The 24,712-nt window shown below is 35.0% G+C and overlaps 1 protein-coding gene across 1 annotated transcript; it reads right to left on the reverse strand.

The window, feature by feature from the left end:
* Nucleotides 1-6,615: 6,615 nt before the first annotated feature.
* On the reverse strand, nucleotides 6,616-21,298 carry LOC148069010 (pyridoxal kinase-like). The gene is made up of 11 exons (XM_087801957.1): nucleotides 20,914-21,298; nucleotides 15,497-15,551; nucleotides 12,669-12,773; nucleotides 12,032-12,115; nucleotides 11,722-11,756; nucleotides 11,307-11,392; nucleotides 11,179-11,224; nucleotides 10,998-11,109; nucleotides 9,555-9,691; nucleotides 9,383-9,449; nucleotides 6,616-8,931 (listed from the first exon to the last, which is right to left on the reverse strand). The coding sequence occupies exons 1-11, from the start codon at nucleotides 20,992-20,994 to the stop codon at nucleotides 8,816-8,818; spliced, it is 924 nt and encodes a 307-aa protein (XP_087658083.1). The 5' UTR covers nucleotides 20,995-21,298; the 3' UTR covers nucleotides 6,616-8,815.
* Nucleotides 21,299-24,712: the final 3,414 nt, after the last annotated feature.

The following is a 24,712-nucleotide window of genomic DNA, read 5'->3' on the forward strand; positions in this document are numbered from 1 at the left end:
CATGTTTTTAATCTCATCAATTATTTTATACAACTTTAATCTCGTTATAATACATGTTTTTAATCTCATCAATTATTTTATACAACTTTAATCTCGTTATTATACATGTTTTTAATCTCATCAATTATTTTATACAACTTTAATCTCGTTATTATACATGTTTTTAATCTCATGAATTATTTTATACAACTTTAATCTCGTTATAATACATGTTTTTAATCTCATCAATTATTTTATACAACTTTAATCTCGTTATTATACATGTTTTTAATCTCATCAACTATTTTATACAACTTTAATCTCGTTATTATACATGTTTTTAATCTCATCAATTATTTTATACAACTTTAATCTCGTTATTATACATGTTTTTAATCTCATCAATTATTTTATACAACTTTAATCTCGTTATTATACATGTTTTTAATCTCATCAACTATTTTATACAACTTTAATCTCGTTATTATACATGTTTTTAATCTCATGAATTATTTTGTACAACTTTAATCTCGTTATTATACATGTTTTTAATCTCATCAACTATTTTATACAACTTTAATCTCGTTATTATACATGTTTTTAATCTCATCAATTATTTTATACAACTTTAATCTCGTTATTATACATGTTTTTAATCTCATCAATTATTTTATACAACTTTAATCTCGTTATTATACATGTTTTTAATCTCATCAATTATTTTATACAACTTTAATCTCGTTATTATACATGTTTTTAATCTCATCAATTATTTTATACAACTTTAATCTCGTTATTATACATGTTTTTAATCTCATCAATTATTTTATACAACTTTAATCTCGTTATTATACATGTTTTTAATCTCATCAATTACTTTATACAACTTTAATCTCGTTATTATACATGTTTTTAATCTCATCAATTATTTTATACAACTTTAATCTCGTTATTATACATGTTTTTAATCTCATCAACTATTTTATACAACTTTAATCTCGTTATTATACATGTTTTTAATCTCATCAATTATTTTATACAACTTTAATCTCGTTATTATACATGTTTTTAATCTCATCAATTATTTTATACAACTTTAATCTCGTTATTATACATGTTTTTAATCTCATCAACTATTTTATACAACTTTAATCTCGTTATTATACATGTTTTTAATCTCATGAATTATTTTGTACAACTTTAATCTCGTTATTATACATGTTTTTAATCTCATCAACTATTTTATACAACTTTAATCTCGTTATTATACATGTTTTTAATCTCATCAATTATTTTATACAACTTTAATCTCGTTATTATACATGTTTTTAATCTCATCAATTATTTTATACAACTTTAATCTCGTTATTATACATGTTTTTAATCTCATCAATTATTTTATACAACTTTAATCTCGTTATTATACATGTTTTTAATCTCATCAATTATTTTATACAACTTTAATCTCGTTATTATACATGTTTTTAATCTCATCAATTATTTTATACAACTTTAATCTCGTTATTATACATGTTTTTAATCTCATCAATTACTTTATACAACTTTAATCTCGTTATTATACATGTTTTTAATCTCATCAATTATTTTATACAACTTTAATCTCGTTATTATACATGTTTTTAATCTCATCAATTATTTTATACAACTTTAATCTCGTTATTATACATGTTTTTAATCTCATCAACTATTTTATACAACTTTAATCTCGTTATTATACATGTTTTTAATCTCATCAATTATTTTATACAACTTTAATCTCGTTATTATACATGTTTTTAATCTCATCAATTATTTTATACAACTTTAATCTCGTTATTATACATGTTTTTAATCTCATCAATTATTTTATACAACTTTAATCTCGTTATTATACATGTTTTTAATCTCATCAATTATTTTATACAACTTTAATCTCGTTATTATACATGTTTTTAATCTCATCAATTATTTTATACAACTTTAATCTCGTTATTATACATGTTTTTAATCTCATCAATTATTTTATACAACTTTAATCTCGTTATTATACATGTTTTTAATCTCATCAATTATTTTATACAACTTTAATCTCGTTATTATACATGTTTTTAATCTCATCAATTATTTTATACAACTTTAATCTCGTTATTATACATGTTTTTAATCTCATCAATTATTTTATACAACTTTAATCTCGTTATTATACATGTTTTTAATCTCATCAACTATTTTATACAACTTTAATCTCGTTATTATACATGTTTTTAATCTCATCAATTATTTTATACAACTTTAATCTCGTTATTATACATGTTTTTAATCTCATCAATTATTTTATACAACTTTAATCTCGTTATTATACATGTTTTTAATCTCATCAACTATTTTATACAACTTTAATCTCGTTATTATACATGTTTTTAATCTCATCAATTATTTTATACAACTTTAATCTCGTTATTATACATGTTTTTAATCTCATCAATTATTTTATACAACTTTAATCTCGTTATTATACATGTTTTTAATCTCATCAATTATTTTATACAACTTTAATCTCGTTATTATACATGTTTTTAATCTCATCAATTATTTTATACAACTTTAATCTCGTTATTATACATGTTTTTAATCTCATCAATTATTTTATACAACTTTAATCTCGTTATTATACATGTTTTTAATCTCATCAATTATTTTATACAACTTTAATCTCGTTATTATACATGTTTTTAATCTCATCAATTATTTTATACAACTTTAATCTCGTTATTATACATGTTTTTAATCTCATCAATTATTTTATACAACTTTAATCTCGTTATTATACATGTTTTTAATCTCATCAATTATTTTATACAACTTTAATCTCGTTATTATACATGTTTTTAATCTCATCAACTATTTTATACAACTTTAATCTCGTTATTATACATGTTTTTAATCTCATCAATTATTTTATACAACTTTAATCTCGTTATTATACATGTTTTTAATCTCATCAATTATTTTATACAACTTTAATCTCGTTATTATACATGTTTTTAATCTCATCAATTATTTTATACAACTTTAATCTCGTTATTATACATGTTTTTAATCTCATCAATTATTTTATACAACTTTAATCTCGTTATTATACATGTTTTTAATCTCATCAATTATTTTATACAACTTTAATCTCGTTATTATACATGTTTTTAATCTCATCAATTATTTTATACAACTTTAATCTCGTTATTATACATGTTTTTAATCTCATGACTTTCTCTTAAGAAATTATGACTTTAATCTTCTATTTAAAATGATTATATACAAGTTTAATCTTGTCATAAATGTGTATATGACATTCTTGTAATAAATTAAATATGACTTTAATCTTGTTCAAAGACAATTAATTCTCATTATATATTTTGCATTTTAAAGTCTTAAATCCCCTAACAAATTATTATATATCAATTTAATCTTCTAATATATGTATATATATAAGTAAGTAAGTAATTTATATTTGTGGAGCGCTTTTCCAGACCAGGGTCACAAAGAGTTTAAACAATCAATAAAATATATACTTAAGATAAGATTAAGATAACACTGAGGACACAGGAGTTCCAGAAAATCAATAGAATATATAAGCAATTTGTATTTATAAAGCGGTTTTTCAGATCAGGGTCACAAAATATATGACTTCACTCTCATAGCAAACTCTTATATATATATATATTTAAATTATAATAATATATTAAAATGTAATTCTCCAATACATCTGTATATATATATATATGACTTAAAACTCCTAACAAATTATATATAAATATAATCTTATATATATTAATATATATATGACTTAAATCTGATAACGAATATTTACATATATAAATTGAATCCTCCAATATATGTGTACATATATGACTTCGTAACAAATAATTTTATACCATATTAATCTGGTAATAAATGTTTTATACAATATCATTTTCCTAATAAATTAAAATTTTATTCCGCAATAATTGTATATGGTTTATACTTTAACCTCCTAATAATTTCATTGGAGTGGCATTGATCTACAACAAATCAACACAAGGAAGTTGCTTATTTGAATATCGTTTTAATATCTGATATCGATCGTTAACGTGAACTTCGTTGATCAGTCACGACTAGAAAGAAGATTTGAAATAGAATCACACATTAATGGAACACTGGCCTCTACTGGCCAACGTGTGAATTGCATTCATGAGAGATTTGTGGCCTCTTTAAGATGATAAAAGCAAACAAATAACGTTAACAGTTCGACATAATTAGACTCAAAGTTTGAGGAAGTCATCTGAGAATCTATTCCAAAAGTTATCCTTCATCTTTGTGGCTTAAACATTACTTAATCATCAACAAACATCATCGTCCTCCAGCTCCTTCCATCACAATAAACATTTCAAATAAAACACAACAAAACATCTCATCTTAATTCGTCTTTATTGCATTAAACATACATTTTCTCATATATATATATTAATCTCTCTATATCTTTTATAAATGTGAATTTGTACACTACAATCTTTTATTGTAACATGTTAGAAAATACTCGTAACGCTCCAAAAACAGGTTTCACTAAAAACAGTTACCAAACAATGATCAGTACATTTTTGCTCCGTTTTTGTTTTTGGCCACAGAAGTGGAGACGAGACGTCGGAGGCGAGAGTCGGAGGAGGGAGGAGGGAGGAGGAGGAGGGGTGAGGAGGAGGGAGGAGGGAGGAGGGAGGAGGGAGGAGGAGGAGTGAGGAGGGAGGAGGAGGGAGGAGGAGGAGGAGGAGGGAGGAGGGAGGAGGGAGGAGGAGGAGGGAGGAGAGAGGAGGAGATGCACAGAAGTCAGACCACGAGCGACGGACATTCAGAAGATCACATCCAAGAGATGATACTAGCATCTTCTTAATGTGTCCGACGAGGCAGAAAAGTCATTTTCTACTCAAATTAAATACAGATGATGTTTTTTCACATACATTTGCAATTACAGTGAAAGTTTTATTGGCTTTTTTTAATCAACGTAATAAAATCTCATATTTATTAGACAAATTGTCCAAAAAAAAGAGCTCTTTATATGTTGAAAAACTTGTATATTTGTTGTTTTGTTATTTTAAATGTTCATAAAATGACTCAAATATAGAAAATCAAAGACTGAATTTTGAATCTATTCACTTATTTAAATTTAATTTCCTAAAACTAAAAAATAAATAAATACATCTAAAACCTTTTTTTTTAATCTACAGATTAGTTTCTGATTATAGAGTTTAAATATTAAATTTAATAACATGTTCAACGATGAATATATAAAGAAACTGAATGAACAAACACACATTCCCGATCAACGCACACAGGAGCTCACGCACACACACTTAAGTATGTTATTGATATGACAACTGAAGACAAACTACACTCTTCGTGTCTTCAAAGGAAACATTTGGATCGAACATAAGAGAGAAGATGTTTTGTTTGTCAAAAACATTTAAAAGTAAATAACATGTTCAAACAAAGACAGTTAAAGGGTAAGAAACGATGTTTTCTGGTCTATCTTGGCACCTTGTTGAGAATAAAAGACATGATGAGATATATAAACCCCCCCCTCCTAGTGTGGCGTCATGTTTGGTTCCTAAGGCAGTTTCACAGAACAGTCCACAGAGACAACAGCAGTACAGAGAGAAACATGGGCCCAGAACCATTTATCCTGCGACACAGATTCACTTTCCTTTCTTTTTCCTAAAGGACGGAATCTTTTTTTTTTCTTGGATCTTGTACAATTGTTCAGTAACCCAGGAAGCTCGGTGGGTTAAGGCACGTGCCATGTCGAGGTGACATCACAGGGGGTTTATTTTAAACCAGCTCAGGAGAACCTGGAACAAGTCACTCCACGGTGAGCTCAGTCCGAGACGGTTCTTGCGGTTCAATAACCAAAGGCATTAGAAAATAACAGTAAGCTCCGCCCACTGGGAAAAAACGTGTTTAGCATAACCACACCCACTCTGCTGTGATTGGTCAAGCATGAAGGTTTGTCACCGGAAGTATCCACGTCCAAGACTCCTTGTATAAACAAAGCGGGGCTGGAGGAGGAGTGAAGCCATTATTACGTCATAATGGACTCTCGTAACCTCTCGTTCGCCCAGAAAAAGCACTGACTCTTGATAAGCTGAGCTAAAATAAGATGAATTTAACCAGTTTTACAGACAATCAAATATATATCAGAGTAATAGTATTTGAACTATGGACGTAGATCAGCGACATGAGAATATTGAGATGTTCCTCGATTGATTTCGTTCACTTTCAAACTCCTGTGTTGTTCTCAGTATTATCTTGATCTTTAAAGTATGTACTTTTTTGAGTATTGTTTTGATTGTTTAAGCGCTTTGTGACCCTGGTCTGGAAAAGCGCTATATAAATAAATATTACTTATTTACTTATATTAAGAGGTGGAATTTGTTTGTTTGATAATAACATCTAATCATCACAAGCACGTCAACATAGTAGTAGTAGTAGCAGCTCGATACTTTCTTAGTTCTGACTGGTGACACCATTGTACCAGCATTTAATTCTCAATTATTGGAATTACAATATCAAAAACGTTTATTTTTACCTCATTTTATTTTAATTAAATTATTTAAAAAAACTTTCAATTGACTAATTATTGAATTCAATTAAACAAATATGGAATAAAATCAATAAAAAAAACATTTAAATCAAGAAAATACTCAATATTCAGATGTCACTGATATACGTCGATATTTGAAACAACGTGTAGTTTTTCTTCCTCATAGTTGTGCTGCTGGTTCTACTTCAATTCTCATCATAGCAACACATTAGTGGGACAAACATTTGACTCGTAAAAGAGTCCAGGCAGGAGCTCACCGAGGAGTGACTTCCACGTTCCTTCCTCCAGGAGACGCAGCCTCAAATATATGGTTCTGGGTCACAGTCGAGCTCGGACCCACCCGGTTCCGGCGCTGACCAACGAGACTGATGATTGAGCTGCCGGCTTTTTTTTTTTTTTTTTTCTACACAAGTCCAGCTATTATTGGCAGTTTTACCTACGAAGACTAACGGGGGACGACGACGACGGTTCCGGCGCCAGAACCGGCCCCGGACGCCTCCGGCGATATGGAGCGAGCGGTCGATGGTACAGTAGCATCAACACGATGGTTCCGAGAGAGAATATATGATACAGATGGTTCCGATACAGTTATAGTACAACATCTATACATCAACTATACATTGTGCGTCATTTTTTTTTCTTCTCTTATTTGACATATTTTTGTTGGTCTTAGGGTTTAGACTTGGTCACCGATACATCACTGCTGTGAGACGGGGAGGGAAGAAGCAGAGAGAGTCGCAGAGAGACACAGGAGGTGAAGACGTTCAGGAGGTGAAGACGTTCAGGAGGTGAAGACGTTCAGGAGGTGAAGACGTTCAGGAGGTGAAGACGTTCAGGAACGTTTGCTTAGACTCAGGAAAGTCTTCAAAACGAACGTGATGTTTGTTTATTTGAGGATATTTAACTGTAAAATAAAGTCTTTGGACAAATTTGGTCACCTTTGTGTGTTTGTGTAGTAGCTGTTGGTGAATACACACAAGTCAGCCAACAACACCTTTGACTAGCGTGTTGCTTTAGCAACTGATCACACAGTTTACAAACCATTTCTTTTTTTAAAATTAAGTCATTCTATTTGAAAACTGACTCAGAAAAGTACTTATGTGTTACGGAGGTGAAAGGTCAACGTATCAGATCAGATGGATCCAGAGAAAAGATAATAAATTAACTGCCTCCAGTTGAATGTGTGTGAATGTTTTTTTCTTTAACGTAGTTGAACGTTAAGGTCAATCGTATTCTGTGTCTCAAATCACATACTTCTCTTAGTGCACTGGTTAGTATCATCAGGATAGTGTACTTACTAACTAGTAACTAATCCTCCACAGATAGTATGTCTCAAATCAAACTCTGCTGCTACACACTAACAGGAAATGACGCGACAGCTTCTTCTTCTACTACTATTTAAGGATGATTTCAACCAGCTGTAGGAACACTATCGCCACCTGCTGGCAGCATGTTTGGTTTGGATCAAGAAATATGAGAAACTAAATATTGGCGAAATATTTACGCCAGTATCAGCAGCGAAGACGTGTCATCCTTGTACTGCTGCTGAAAATACACCTGTAAGTATAAGCGCATATATATATATATATATATATGATGTAACTTCTGTTTACAATGTCACTAAGATGAAGTCGTTTATGGTAGAAAGTGTCCATCGATCCATACTCAGTTTTGATGTTTTAGTGACAATTGAGTGTGTATAGAGCACTACATTTACATACTAATAATTGAGACGCACTTGTGCACTAATACGTTTTAGTACGAAAGTATGCAATTTGAGACACAGATCGACTTTAACCAACTGCATTTTCTGTTTAAATAAATGCTCACAACCTTCAAAATAATGTAAAAGGTGGTTTAAGGTTTAAAACAATAAAAATGTCATTAAAAAACAGGTTTTCTTAATTAAAATCCACCTATAACTTCAGTCATAGTCACAATTTAAAACCTTGTATATTGTTGGTGAACTCGGTGAAGACGTTCACACCTGGTCTCTCTGCGACTCTCGCCCCACAACACTTGGGTAACTGGGACGAGGAAGAACAGGGACTAGAAGGCGACTACAATACCAACGGGATAGAGGAGTCGGGACGACGTTGAAGATGAGAGTCACTGTTATGAGATTACCAGGTTACATGGGACTGATGGGCAGTTTAGTATGAGTCATGTGTGTGTGTGTGTGTGTGTGTGTGTGGGGGGGGGGTGACGTTAGGAAATGATCGTGGCCTCCGTGACTATAGCAGGGTCTTCTATGTCGGCTTTACTCTGAACCATCCGCAACTCCAGCTGAGGCGGACTAGGCCTCCGACCTGGTCCTGCCAACTCTGATGGAGACAAAGTTGGTCCAGGGAGAGGGTGAGGGCGGTGGGGGATTGAAAAATATATCTTTTAGGTTAAGATTCCCACAAGCATCTTCATTATTATCATTCCTTTTGTTCAAAATGTATTTTTCTGTCACACATATTTTAGTAGGTTTGCTCTTCTTATTGACCTTGAAACATTTTGTTACAGTTAAGATGCAAAAGAGATTCGAAGTTGATGCACATTTATAGTATTTCACATGTACGTTTCATAGCCATTTCAAACTTAAAATAAATCCCTTATTAAATATTAATGCAACCTCCGGCAGCAGAGGGCGCTATACCTTCCTGTATCAAGTCCTGAATGAGGTTGAATTATTGCGTCATATAAAAAAATAAACCGACAAAGACTGAGAATGAATTCTAGAACCATCAGAATGAAAGTCATCACTGGATTTTATCTTTCATTTCTTACCGTGAGCGTACGATATGGTCCTCTGGATAACATGGTGCATCACTGAAAACGTTTTCTCACAAGCCATCTGAGGGAAAGTACACAAACGGAAGCGTTTGTATCCGAGCCTTGGAACAACACACACATAATGCCTTTTGTGTGTGAGTGTGTGTGTGTGAGTGTGTGTGTGTACCTTCAGGTCGTTAGGGTAGTGGTGTGTCCAAGCGAGCAGCATCGCAGCAAACAAATCCCCGGTTCCCACGAAAACGGCGTCGACTTTAGGCACCTCTATTCGAACTCTCTGCGTGGTCCTCGTACCGTCTGGACGAACTGGAAGACATTTTACCATAGAAGTGAGAATTCCAGCAAAGCAGGAAAACGAATGACTTATTGACACTTTTCTCTCTTTGAAGGTCAACTAATGTGAAAACTCTCCTGACTCTCATTTACTAAATGTTCTCTAAGACGCAGTAACTTCTCATCATGACCATGTTTTACACTTATTACTTTATAAAGTTGCTCTGAAATCACGGCGAACGAGAGGTTACGAGAGTCCATTATGACGTAATAATGGCTTCACTCCTCCTCCAGCTGTGATCACGCCTCGCTTTGTTTATACAACGAGTCCCTTGGAGGAAACTGCCAGGATTGATGACACGCAGTGACATACCTACATGTCTGACCAATCACAGCAGGGTGGGTGTGGTTATGGTCAACAAGATTTCATCTCCAGAACAACAAAGTGTTTTCAGTGGGCGGAGCTTAAGATCATTTTCTAATGTCAATACTTCAATGAAGAGAGAGTTTTGTACAAACATACACTGATGATACAATAGAAAGATCTAGAGAAGTTCAAATCAACACATCAGAATAAGAAACTGTTACTGCCAGTGTTGTCATTAGTTGCCCCTTAAATACTTTTTGGATAATTGTTGAGAAATGCAATCCTGCTCAGAGCATTTAAAAATGATGTTTCTGTTGCTGATAAAATGTGTCCCAGACAACCACACATTTCACCAACTCTTCCTCGCAAAATCCACCATCATGGTTCATGGTCTTCCTCTCTCGGCGGGTCAGTTGGGTCGAGTGAATAACAGACTCATATCTATGTCTTTGACTGTGTTTCTGACAAGAAGCCATTCGTTTTTATCCTTTGAAAGTAGAGTTTCTTGAATTTCTACTCCATAAGTAGCAGCTTCCAGACATTAAACGAAATCGGCAAAGTAGTTTTCATTTAATTTTTCACTTGTTAAATTAAATTACATTAATTTAGACTTGCAAACTCGGAGCCTGAACATGAATAAATCTGAAAGTAAGAACCAGAATTTTAAAATGATCCTGAAAGAAACTGGCAGCCAGTGAAGAGTTTGAAGGAGAAATGTGAGTTCTTCTACTAGAGCGGCTCAGAATTCTTGCTGTAGAGTTTTGTATCAACTGCAGGCGAGAAGATCCTTCTGGTTTACAAGCTCCCATCCCTCTCTCAACAACCCTCTCTGTAGCTCCCATAATGCTTTGCTATCCAGCCAGCAAATCATATTTGTCGATCACCATGAAAGTAGAAGTTAAATAAAGGATTCAAGCGAGTCAATTTGAACAGCATCTTCTAGGACACTTGACCTCAGATCAATAGACTGACCTTGGCGCTGGCTGCCCAATGACACCAGGAAGCGGTCGCCCAGTCTGGGGGGCAGATCGGAAGAGGTGATAACCACGGTGTCTGGTCCCATGGCGTGAAGAAGATCCATCACCTGCACACGCCAGGAAAGGAGACGGTGAGATGCTAACATGTGCTACATGACATCAAGAAGATCCTTCACCTCCACAGCATCTTTCTCCGTGCTGATGTTCTTCCCCGTCAATAATCTAGCGGAGGACGCAAAACATCGTCATATAATCAATACTATTGATGACGTTACATGTAAAACATATCAAATAAAAGACTTACTCTGCTTCAAACTGGTTGGGAGTGATAATATCAGCCACAGGAACCACTTTGTTCTTGTAGACAGGATAGAGATTCTGAGGAACATACTGCAGAGAAAGAGAAACACAAATACATCAGAAATGCAGGCAAAGTGTGGCTCGTGAACTGATGTTTGAATCATAAAAATGATGCTCAGTAAGGTGAAGACTTTTGATCAACATAATCCATCTCACACACACACACACACACACACACACACACACACACACACACACACACACACACACACACACACACACACACACACACACACACACACACACACACACACACACACACACACACACACACACACACACACACACACACACACACACACACACACACACACACACACACACACACACACACAATGAAGTCATCACAGGCATCTCACCATGGATCCGTGGTCCCCGAGAACTGGGTCACACACTGCGAAAACAAACAAGATCAAATCTAAAACCTCTAAAAAATCTATTGAGAATTTCTCAATATTCACATGTTTTTGACTGGATTTAATTGTCTTGTATAGCACAGAGCAAAAGTACAACAAATTTACACAATTCAATTTTAATAATTTCATGACAAAAAAGATACTTTACTACACGTACTTAGGTAAGACTTAACCTTTTTTTCTATACACACATTCAAGATTTAGTTTCTGAACAGATGTTATTGTCTCACAGCATGAATGAGTAAAAACATACCATAAACCAGGTTTGGATTTGCTCTCTTTAGTTCCTGGATGATGTCCACCACCATTTCTAAGAAGGACGTGTCTCTGGTGTACCCTGATTAAACACACATGGAAATATATGTTACATAGTTTCAGTAACACTACATTGAAATTTACACTGAAAAATGTAACTAGTTAACTGGAAAAGCCAGAAATATAATCATTTTTCTAGTGTTGTTACAGATACTTAATTAATCCTTGCGTTATCTCAGAGTCAAGGTGACCCGAATGCCCGGAAACAAACGTGTTTGTGGTATCCCTTGTGTTGTCTCTGGGTCAAGGGGAACGACCTCCAACACTGCATATGTATTTATGGAAGCCAGGGAGGGAGGCCAGAGACGAGGGATACCACAAACACATTTGTTTCCGGGCCATCTGGTCACCTTGACCCTGAGATAACACAAGGGATACCACATAACATTTTTTCCGGGCCTTCGGGTCACCTTGACCCTGGGATAACACAAACACATTTGTTTCCAGGCCTTCGGGTCAGCTTGACCTTGAGATAACACAAGGGATACCACAAACACGTTTTCTTCCGGACCTCTGGGTCACCTTGACCCTGAGACGACACACGGGTTAATAATAAACGACGGTGAAAAAAGTACCTGTTAAAACGTAGTCATACTGGTGAACGTTGTTCAGCTTGATGCCTTCATAGAGAACATGGAGCTCATCTGCAGTCAACACCTGACCCTTCCAGTGGGAATAACCTGCAGAGACCAGGTCAAAGGTCACATGACGGGACACATGTCACGTATGAAGCTGAACATACATTTGACGTGCATTTAAAAGAGTATATTGTAAAGACTTTGATAGAACCAGGCTCGTGTTTTTACTGATTTGCACTTTTGTGCGACAGAAACGCTGACGTTTGCATTAACGGCTCGGAGCACATTTGTCAAGAATGACAGGTTTGACGCCGACCAATGACGTGGCAGCGACAGGTGAGTCACAGAACAGGTCACATGGTGGGAGGAGGAGAGGGGGGGGGGGGTAGTGGTTGCTAGGTAACAAGGCAGAAAAAAGCCACCGGGGCTGGGAGAAGGAGACGATCAGTGTGTGTGTGTGTGTGTGTGTGTGTGTGTGTGTGCATGTGCTGTATTAACATGGAGGCCACGACAGAGACTGTTGTCGTCATCGTTTGCTGCTCGATTCAGACCCGGAGCTTCATTCATGAGACTTTTAAAGACACGTCGATTAAAGGCAGATCCTGGAAGTTTAGGGACGAAAATTAGTTCTACATTCAATGTCATGTCAAGAGGGGATAACTGGACAAACTACTGTCCATCATGATGATGACATCATCCTCTGAACAATGTCCTCAGTGAACAGAGAAGCAGATGGAGAACGAATGCTCCTCCCATGATGAAACACTAATAGACTCAGGGACTCATTCCACGTGTTATAAGATTGTTTAATTCTGAGTTTGGTGGCAGGAGTGAAAAGATGATTTTATACGTTAATCTTTGTGTTATTTATCTTTGATCCATGTTCTTTATCTTTAGACAGATTTTTTCAGTTTGATCTTTATTTTTATTGCACTTTGTTCTTGTTCTTTTGTTTTATGAATCTATTGTCTGTGTTGCTGTGTGCTGGAAAAACAGTTTCCCAAAAGAGACCTACAAAAGGATCAATAAAGTTTATCTTATTATTGATATGAAGACCAAAGCGAAGCCGGTTTACTGTTTAAACCTTTTAATGAGAATATTTACGACTATTTATACTTCATTTACATGTTAGACATCCCAAAGTCATGTATATTCATTCACAGGAAGATGAAGAAACAAAAGAATATTTTCTAAATTATTTTGGATCGATTTTTAAGTTTCATTTTGAGGTGAAACTTAAAAACCATCGAGTTCAAAGGAACAAGTGACAGCAGATCAAGAGCCTGATCCTACAGATATGCAAAAGTATTTATATTTAACACGTACACTTTTAGTGATACTTTTTGCATTTAAGACATGTTCCTGCACGCTCAGTTCATTGCTGTTGATGGTGTGTAAACACACACACACAGGTGTGTTTGATTTAGAAAAGTTTGCTCCGAGAGATCAGTAAAGTTCATCTGGTGTGAATAAGACGATCCTGCTGCGCTCTGAACACCAACTGTGATCATGTAAATATTGACATGGTCTCGTGCTACAGACTGATGTTGAAACACAAGTTAAAGGCAGAAGTGATAGTTCACCCAGAATTCTTATCCTACTTGTTTTCTACTCGCCCTCACGTTGACTCATGGTTGGGATTATTTTAGAAGTAATCGGCGACATCTGAACTAAACCCTTCTGGCAATATGTGGCCCAGGGATCACATGTATCCCCAGTGTAAGTTAGTAAGTAAGTAAGTAAGTGATGTTTGTAGAGCTTTTCCAGACCAGGGTCACAAAGCGCTTAAACAATCAAAACAATATTCAATAAAGATATACTTTAAAGATAAGATAACACCGAGACAAACACAGGAGTCTCAGAGAATCAAGGAAAAGCCTTCACAAATAAAAGTGTCTTTAATGTGGTTTAAACACGGTTTTAAACACATTAAACCAACAAGTTTATTTCTAATTTGTATTCCATTCATATTGTTGATATTGTTCAATTAATAAAACTGAATTAGTCATTTTCCCACATTTGTCTTTTTCAGGATTACTTTGCGTTACTAAAATGAAATTAACTTAAGTTTTGTCCGTAATTCCTTCAAGATTGATTGAAATACAAATAAATTGTATACAATAGAATTAAAGCTTTGTGTTCACACACATTTGTGCTATCTTCATATTTTTAATGCAGTTTTTCCTTATTATCATCACTATTCAGTCTTGAATTTTTTTATTCCTTCTTTCTTTTGGCTCGATGCACCTTTACGCAGGTAAGTGTTGGAAACAACAGATGCGTACATGCATACATATATTACACGTTGAGAAGAAGTTTGGGTGGATGTTAGATGATGGAATGACCATGTTAAGTGGCGTTTTTGGAAACTGTGTCCACAAAGTGATGCTCTGGACAACAAGAGGAAGCAGACTTTTGCCATCTGTCCTCAGAAAGATAAGGCTTCAGGTTGTTCCAGGACGTGTATTTGACATTAAGATTTTGGCAGCAACCTGTGCAGCAGAACTGAATGTCATTTTAAATAGTTGCTGAAACCCATTTATAAGGTTAAAGACAATTTAAAAAGTGAGCCTGGAATGATGGACAGCACAGCATAGGAATGACGGTCAAGTATAAACAACACATTATTTAAACTATGCTACACTAGCAACACTTATATGACATGTTTTCATACAACTTTGAACATGTGCATCTTAATCTACTCTTGAATTTTTAACTTTAATTGGAATTAATTAAATCATAGTCTGACAATATCCGTCCACCCACAATAACAATACTTGTGTTCGTTTCTCAGCACAACAAACACAACTTATGTTGGGTCTTACCTGTATGGTTGGAAAACTGCACAGAGTTGATGGAGTCCACCTCGAACCCTAAAACCTGGAACCGACAAGACACAAATGATCAGTCGTCACAGTAAAAAAGAGACGTTATTATTATCATCATTATTATTATCTTTGGTGTCGTTTCAGCTGCGGATCCAACATATTATATCCAGGTCAAAGTTCGAGTCCGAGAGAGTTCGATAAAGTCATGTTTTAAACACTAACACGTTCACCTTTATCTTCTGATTCTTGCACGGCTGCAACATCGTGTCTTAATTAATGGAGCGACTTGGTTACTGGTCCACGTGACGTCTTATCTCGACGGCTTGATTGAATTGGGCTGAAGCAGCAGCGCGAGTAAAACATGTCTTTTGTTCTTTTCAATTGAGTGGAAGCTTTTGAATGGAAGCTGTGAGAATTCTTCTGATTCACCTTCTATGAAACACTGCAGATGACTTTGGAAGAGACAACACCTGATGGGACCAAAGAAATAACATTTTCCAAGACACTTCCATCCAAGAATAATTAACGGAGAACAGGAAGTAAATGCACAGCTACAGCAACTGTTCAGTGGTAATGCTAACGTTGTGGGACTCCAGTGTTGTTCTGTGTCTCAAATCGCATACTTGTGTACTCAAAGTTAGTATTTTTAGTGCGTTAGTGTGTCTCAATTCTGAGTATGTAAATATAGTGCTCCATACACACTAAATTGTCACTATAACGCCCACAAAAATGAGTATGGATCGATGGACACTTTCTACACTAAACAGCTCCATCTTAGTGACGTTGTAAATGGAAGTTACGTCATATATATATATATATATATATATATATATATATATATATATATTCATATACGTACAGGTGTATTTTCCGCACCAGTAAAAGGATGATACGTCTTCTCTGCTGATACCAGCTTAAATACAGTATCTCACGAATATTTCCATTCTCATATTTTTTCTTTATTTCTTTTCCAAACTTGCAAAACGTGCTGCCAGCAGGTGGCGATGGCGTTCCAACAGCTGGTTGCAACCATCGTTAAATAGAACTAGAAGAAGAAGCTGCAGCGTCATTTCCTGTTAGTGTGTAGCAGCAGAGTTTGATTTGAGACATACTATCTGTGGAGAATTTGCGTACTAGTTAGTACGTACACTATCCTGATGCATACTAACTTCTAGTATACTAAGAGAAGTATGTGATTTGAGAAAAAGCACTGGTCTTATGTTGTCTGGGACTTTTAGAGTTTGTAAATTTGTATTTATTTTTAACCGTGTGTTGCTTTTCATTGTTCAAGTGCCTTGTGACCCTGGTCTAGAAAGATCTTAACAAGTAACTATTACTCACTTACTTTTCATTTAGAATCTAAGATACTTCGGTTCAATATCAAATTGCAAAATGAATAATGTTGTTTTATGATCCGTCAGTATCTGTCGGTAAAGGACAAAGATAAGGAACTTTGTCAGGCGAGTTCAAGATTGCCGTCAATCACCAATTCTGATATGATGTTGATTAGGTTGATGTGATTAAAATGTTTTCTTTTTTAGAGGAAATCTCAATAAAACTGCAATTTGGCAGTATATGCTCGTTGGTCGGCCTGGTTACAAGTCAGAAACAGTGTCTATACGGTATTGAGTATTGGTAAAAAAGAAGATAAAAGCAACCGTCAAACAAAGATATAAACAGTCTGGATTAAAGAAAGTGTGAAATTGTGTCCGATGTCACATAACAGCTCCATCTGCTGTCCTGGAGGTTCGACACGTGGAGCGTCGTAGCTTCCAATTTGTTCCACGATGCATAAAGTAAAGCACCATATTGTGTCGTTCTTGTGTTAGGATGTTGATAAATTAATCAAAAAGTGCTTATGTTACCCATAAATTAATGTCAAAATTATATTCTTCACAGAACATTCAGCTTTTGAGCAGCTGGACATTTGATGGACATGAAATTAGTTTGAGAAATTTAACTTTATTTTAGCCTCATAGACGTCAGTTAAAACACACCACGTACACTGAAATGAATCACCAAAGACTACAGATAAATGTCATCACTCGTTACGTAATATTGTGTACAGTGACATCATGAGGAGGAACCCAGGGTCAGCCAATCACGGGGGAGTAAATCCTATTGCCCACCAGCTGATGAGTTGAAGCTTCTCCGTCCTGACAGCTCAGTCCAAGGGATGTCCTGAATGCTCACGGGCTTCCTCGCCACATCATAGTCATCGTATTCCTGTCGTTTGCATTTATTGTTCTCTATTTATCTTTATAAATGAAGGCTTTGCAGCCTCACGAGTGACCGAGCCATGAAGCTGGTGGTTTCACATTTGAGAAAAGTCTGGTACGGCTCAGAATTATTGCCATCCTTGAAACATTTGTAAACCTGGACTCTCTTGCCTTCAGGCTCGAATCTCAAACTCCAAACTAATTGCCTTCGTTATTATTCGCTCTCAAAAGGTCACGTGAACATCTCAAACGTCTACTTTCATTCAACATTTCCACCGACTCATTAAAATGTCAGCATGAGCTAATACTCCACGAGATGGTGTTTAATCTTCAACGTTAGTCACCAAATTGTGTCGTGTAAACAACTCTGTCTGTAAAACTCAAGCCTTATAAACAATCCTTTCCTGGTCCTATGAACTCAAAAATTGAATAATGATTGATTATTTTTGACTGACTTTTAAGTGGACGAAAGGTTGAAAAAAAATTATAATTTTGTAGTTAGACGACTTACATCCTGTACTAGAATAATGAGTTCAAATTCCATTGTTAATATTAAGTCATAGATATTACATGACATAGAGGAACAGAATGATCAGTATTTTATGATAAATTGATTCTACTCTCAGTTGAAAATTGTGGGGAAAAAATAAAGCTTATTTATTTAAATATTTAAATAATTGTTATTAGGAGCGGTTGCTATTCATGGATGAACAAAATGAAATAACGGCAGGTCATGCGTGTCAATAAAGGGTTACACACTAATTTATTCATTAATATGGCTCTGCATATATGAGGTTGTTATCAGGAATTGGGTGGTTTTTATTTATCATCATAGATGACAGGAGTACACTGGCAAACGACATTACTGAGTTCAAAGTTGAAATCGTGTTATTCCCTGGACGGGGTCACGAGGGTCTGGAGTCTCAGGATCATGCATCCGTGAGGCCCCCCCCCCCGTTATATGAAAGTGATCATTTAATTTGTAAATTCTAAACACGTGATTTCTAAAGCCTGCCGGCCATTAGGAAAACCGCATTACACACCGAGAGGGAACCGCAGGCTAAAAATAGATGCAGCTCTTGCTCCAACAAGACGATGAGACGCTCAAGTGTCAACGAGGCACTGATAAAAGTTGGATCAGAATGACACGCATCTCAGGGTTTAGCAGGTCCTGGTAATGGACAGAAAAACTCGCCTTCATTAATCCTGCACTGAAGAACAAGGTAGATCAAGCTCATCACCTCTGAGCCCTTCACCTTAAATTAACTTGTACAGGAAATAATCCAATGCTTTGAAAATACAAAACAATAAATAAAGTTCTATCCATCTATCTAAAGGCCAGCATTTAAAATGTTTAATTCCATAACTCAGTATTCCGATGGCAATTATATACTTCCATACCAAATGATTTTTTTGTATCTTTAATTGGGAGATTCGTTCTGAAAAACACAACTATAATATGAGAAGTCTGCTCAAAACTCACTGCAAACAGAAACTCTAGTTTTCAGGTTGGGTTCATAATTCATTCATTTTACATTTTAAATGTAAAATGTTACATTTTACATATAAAATGTTGTGCATTGCCACTGGTTAACTTATGAAGACACACTTTTAACTGGTAGCGTGAAGAACTCAACCTTCGACAACACGTTATGAGAGAAAAACATTATATATTGACTTATGGATTAGTTGATCCTCTTCTTAGATGATCATTTACTTCTTCAGCTCGACTGAACCAACAGCAGGACAACCTGGAATGACCTTTTGTCATCATTAGACAAAAAACACTGTGATTATTATGATAAATAATGTCACCTAACTTAATATGTCATGCAGAGATCATGTAGAAACAAAATGTTTTATTTTGTATTTATGTTTTATTGTTCATTAATATCCTCTAAATAGGACTATGAGGGTTTAGACTTTAGGACTTTGTCCTCCACTTTTGAGTCAAGTGAATATACATAAATGCATGGATTTAAAATTTAGGGTTTGGGTATTAAACTTGAAAAATGCTTCTGTAGTACCAGGTATTGGTATTTGGTTGGTCTTTCACTTGTTTGCATGTATTGTTTTACACTTTAAAGTAGTTATTCTCTCTGTAAAGGCAACAGCTTGTGGATTAAATGTATCAAAGGCTGTACAATTTTACTTTGTTTCATTGTGTCATTTTTGTTTTTCTTAGAACTGATTGGTGTCATTCATAAAAAGCACATTTCAATTACACATATCAAAGTGAATGTATCGTATTTAAGTCACAACAACTACTGTATACTACTGTGAATGTACTACCTAAGGACATTCAACTGCCCATCACTGACCTTTTAGACTTTAGACTTTCTTTACTGTCATTGCACAGAAGAACACAGCAGTGGAAAAACTGGCAACAAAATTTCGTTGCTTGGCAACCGTTTAAAAAACACAGCATAGGGTGATTGTATAAATACAAATATTAATAAGTTGTAAATAGAGCAATATAATATAAACAGAATAAATAAATGTTTTAATCATTGCATATAATAAATGTATAAAAGCAGTATAAATATAAATAAGTAAAATAAATAGTGCAATATATATATATAAATAGAACAAATAAACAATGTTTTAAATAGTGCATATATAAAATGTATATAAACGTATAAATATAAATTATTAAATAATAGTGCAATATATATATATATATATATATATATAAATAGAACAAATAAATAATGTTTTAAATAGTGCATATGATAAATGTATATAAAAGTATAACTATGAATTAGGAAAAAAATGTGATATATATATATATATATAAATAGAACAAATAAATAATGTTTTAAATAGTGCATATACTAAATGTATATAAAAGTATAAATATAAATAAGTAAAAAATAGTATATATATATGAATATAACAAATAAATTATGTATTGATCGAAGTTATATCGCATTCAGCAGTCATCATTATTATCATTGTACTCGACAATATTTGTAATTACAAAGTACTATTGAAGTACCATTGAAGTGGTTGTACCAACTCAACGGTTATATTCAGTATATTGACATGTACACACAGACACATTCATATTTATCAACACCTTCAATCTCGTCAAAAACGTTCAAAACGTTCCAAAGATGAGTCTCAGTCACGATCTGAAGGCACAGACACGAGCGCACACGTGACGGTGTCCGGTGATGAACACACGACGCTCACCTGTAACGGGAAAGAGGCGCTCTTGTTGCCCACGTACCCCCGGACTACATGGCTCTGTATGGACAGGACGCGGCACTCCATGGCGGCTCGGCCCGGGAGGAGAAGAAGCAGGAGGTCCTGGTGGCTTCAGCGATAGTCACTCGAAGACATAACCGGAGAGAAAAGAGCGGGATGTGGAGGCAGGTTAGCCTGTTAGCTTAGCCCGAGTCCGCGGGACGAAGGAGACGCTCGACACTCGCGCGAGGACTTTCTTCACGTTTTCTCCTCCTTCTTATCCTTTGCTTCGCGTTTTTCTTTTCTTTCTTCTTCCGTCCGTGAGTTTAGTGGCACCGGGGATGGAGCGGACGACGGGAGCGCGCAGACACACCAGCGGTGAAGGACACGCGAGGCGCGCACGCACACCGGTATTCTGCGCAGGCGGGAGACGTGACAGCCTAAGCCCGGTGACGTCACTGCGGGGACGTCACACCGCACCGTTCCTGGTTCAACACAGCTGGTGGTGAATGACAACACACGTGCACACGCGTGCGTGCGTGCGTGCGTGAGGAGGCGTCAGAGTCGTGACTGCGGAGAGAAAATCCACGTTTGTGTTGAATCTACGGCCTTTTTTTTAATTTCGTCTATAAAACACATATTTTTCAAGCAATTTCTGATCAAATATTCAATATTAGGTTAGTTTAGGTAGAACTTTATTGATCCCTCAGGAGGTCTTCTTCGGGAAATTGTTTTTTTCCAATTAGACACAGCAATACAACAATTATTCATAAAAATAAATACAAATAAAATAAAATAAGAACAAGAACAAAGAGAAATAAAGAGAAAGAACAAGATGATACAATACAAGTCTAAAGATAAATAACAAAGATCAAAGACAAATAACAAGGACAAAGGATACATGATTAACATAGAATAGATTACATAGAATTACATTGTAAAGGTGCCATTTAAGTTGGACAATATTAAATATTGTGTAACAAATATTTATGTAAAAAACTGCAGCTATACGACCATTTGACGATCATTTGTTTGGAAAAACATTTGTAATGTTAAATTAAACTTTCAACAATTCAATATTCTGGTGGCACTAATATACTTTCATATTCAATAAGACTTTTCTTATTAAATATAATATAATCTTTTAAATTTGAACTTAAAACTCTTCACTGGCTGCCAGTTTCTTTCAGGATCATTTTAAAATTCTGGTTCTTACTTTCAGATCTATTCATGGTCAGACCTTCCATCAGTGATCTGATCCAGACTTACACCCCAGCTCGGGCTCTGAGGTCTGTGGATCAGAATCTACTGATGGTTCCTGAACTTCCGGACCAGAGGAGAGAAATCCTTCCAGACTGTTGGTCCTAAGCTTTGGAACCATCTTCTCTCTCTTTGCGCTTGATGATCTACTGACTCCTTTAAGAAACATCTTAAGACGTTTTTATTTGTTCAGGCTTTTCCTTGATTTGCTGGAACTCCTGTTGTGTTATCAGTTTTATCTTGACCTTAAAAGTATATACTTTATTGAATATTGTTTTGATTGTTTAAGCGCTTTGTGACCCTGGTCTGGAAAAGCGCTATATAAATAAAAATTACTTACTTACCTACTTACAATCTAAGTCTAAAGATAAATAACAAAGATCAAAGAAAAATAACAAAGACAAAGGATACAAGATTAACATAGAATAGATTACATAGAATTACATTGTAAAGGTGCCTTTTAAGTTAGACAATATTGTGTAACAAATATTTATGTAAAAGGTATACGACCATTCGATGATCATTCGTTTGGAAAATGTTCAAATATTTCTTTATAGAAATGATTAAAAAAATAACAATTAAACAACATTTTGAATAAAACGTTTCAACATTTTTAATAAGTTAAATTAAACTTTGAACAATTCAATATTCTAGTGGCACTAATAAACTTCCATATTCAATAAGACTATTCTTAAAATATATATAATATAATCTTTTAAATAACATGATTAAATACATGCTTTATAATAAACGTGTATTAAAAACGTCTCTTAAAGTGATCCTATTAAATGTGTGTAAACTAAAGTTATTGTAGTGAAATAACCCAATGTATTTTTGACAGATGGCAATCAAAATTTTGCAAAAGAAAATTTTGAACATTAGCAAAACTGAAGTCCATACAAAAATAAATAATATTTTGATTTTAGCCTAATTTCATTAAGAGCATTTCCTTTCGATAAGAAATCAATAGTATATGAGTAACTCCTAATTATTGACAAGAATGGTCATTTTCTGTTATATATTATTCTATCCATCAGTTAATAATTAGATTCATTTTTTTCTTTCCCTAGTTAATGATTGGAATAGGTTGATAAATGCGCATTGCTGTGTGTTGATGCTTTCACAGCCAAGACGTCGTGATCCTGCGGTAAAAATATAATTTTAATCTCCGTCAGAAATTGCATTAGACGCCACGTCAAATAAACAACCCTGCGAGACGTTTCACTTGATGGTTACCATGGAGACGATGTACTTTACGCCATAAGTTAGTGTCTTTATATATTATAAGTGCTGGAGTCAGTGAAGAAACACGTTCAACTTGCACGAGTCTCATTTAATCTGATTGTTATTGACACACACACACATCCGCGCGCACACAGAATAAACTCGGTATAAAAAAATCAAACATCAATTCCGCAGCATAAAATATTTTCCCCACAAACACATTTTCTGGTTGAAAAATAAATTCATGCATCTGTTGATATCTCCATGTACAGTATGATACAAATCAAGAAACAACCGCCGCTCACTCAAGTTCACAACAACTACGACATTTATATAGTAGATCTCGTGTTCCTTGGCTTCTTCTTCTTCTTCTTCTTCTGTGGTAATTGTTTGCACTGATCATGTATATCGGCTGCATCGTAGATGAACACACAACACATGCTGAGCCATGACCTGGAGTTGCACCATCATCTCTATGATGTCACTTCTTTTTTCTTTTTTTTACCCTAAGAAACATCAATGTTTAAATTGATTTTTTTTATTTTTTATGCCACAATTATTTGTAATATACACCAGACTAAGAGGAAACAAGATAACTGGGTGAATCATAGACAATCAAATTAAAACCGTTAGCTTGTTTGCAGGCATAAAAGTTGCACAATTTCCTTTTCCTGTCACATGCTCTTGGACCAGAACTGAACTCCTGACAGGAAGGGAGGCGGGAGGTTCTGGTAAGGGGCTCGGTCTTCTTCAGACTGAATAGATCTGCTCCTCTTTTGGAGAAAAAAAAGGTTAAAAAAAAAACAAGGAATGAATCGCCGTGGTCAGTTTCAACTCCCTTTTGCTGAAGTGACCAAAGAGATGTCACAACATTCCTCTGCCAGAATGATGCACTTTTGACCCCTCGATGTCTCTCAATTGACTCCGTACTACGCGAGTATGAACTGACTCCGTACTAGGATACTAGGACGAGTATGAACTGACTCCGTACTAGGATACTAGGACGAGTATGAACTGACTCCGTACTAGGATACTAGGACGAGTATGAACTGACTCCGTACTAGGATACTAGGACGAGTATGAACTGACTCCGTACTAGGCGAGTATGAACTGACTCCGTACTAGGATACTAGGACGAGTATGAACTGACTCCGTACTAGGACGAGTATGAACTGACTCCGTACTACGCGAGTATGAACTGACTCCGTACTACGCGAGTATGAACTGACTCCGTACTACGCGAGTATGAACTGACTCTGTACTAGGACGAGTGTGAACTGACTCTGTACTAGGACGAATATGAACTGACTCTGTACTACGC

This window comes from Callionymus lyra, chromosome 11 (assembly GCF_982586985.1).
Source record: "Callionymus lyra chromosome 11, fCalLyr1.hap1.1, whole genome shotgun sequence".
Taxonomy (NCBI): Eukaryota; Metazoa; Chordata; class Actinopteri; order Syngnathiformes; family Callionymidae; genus Callionymus; species Callionymus lyra.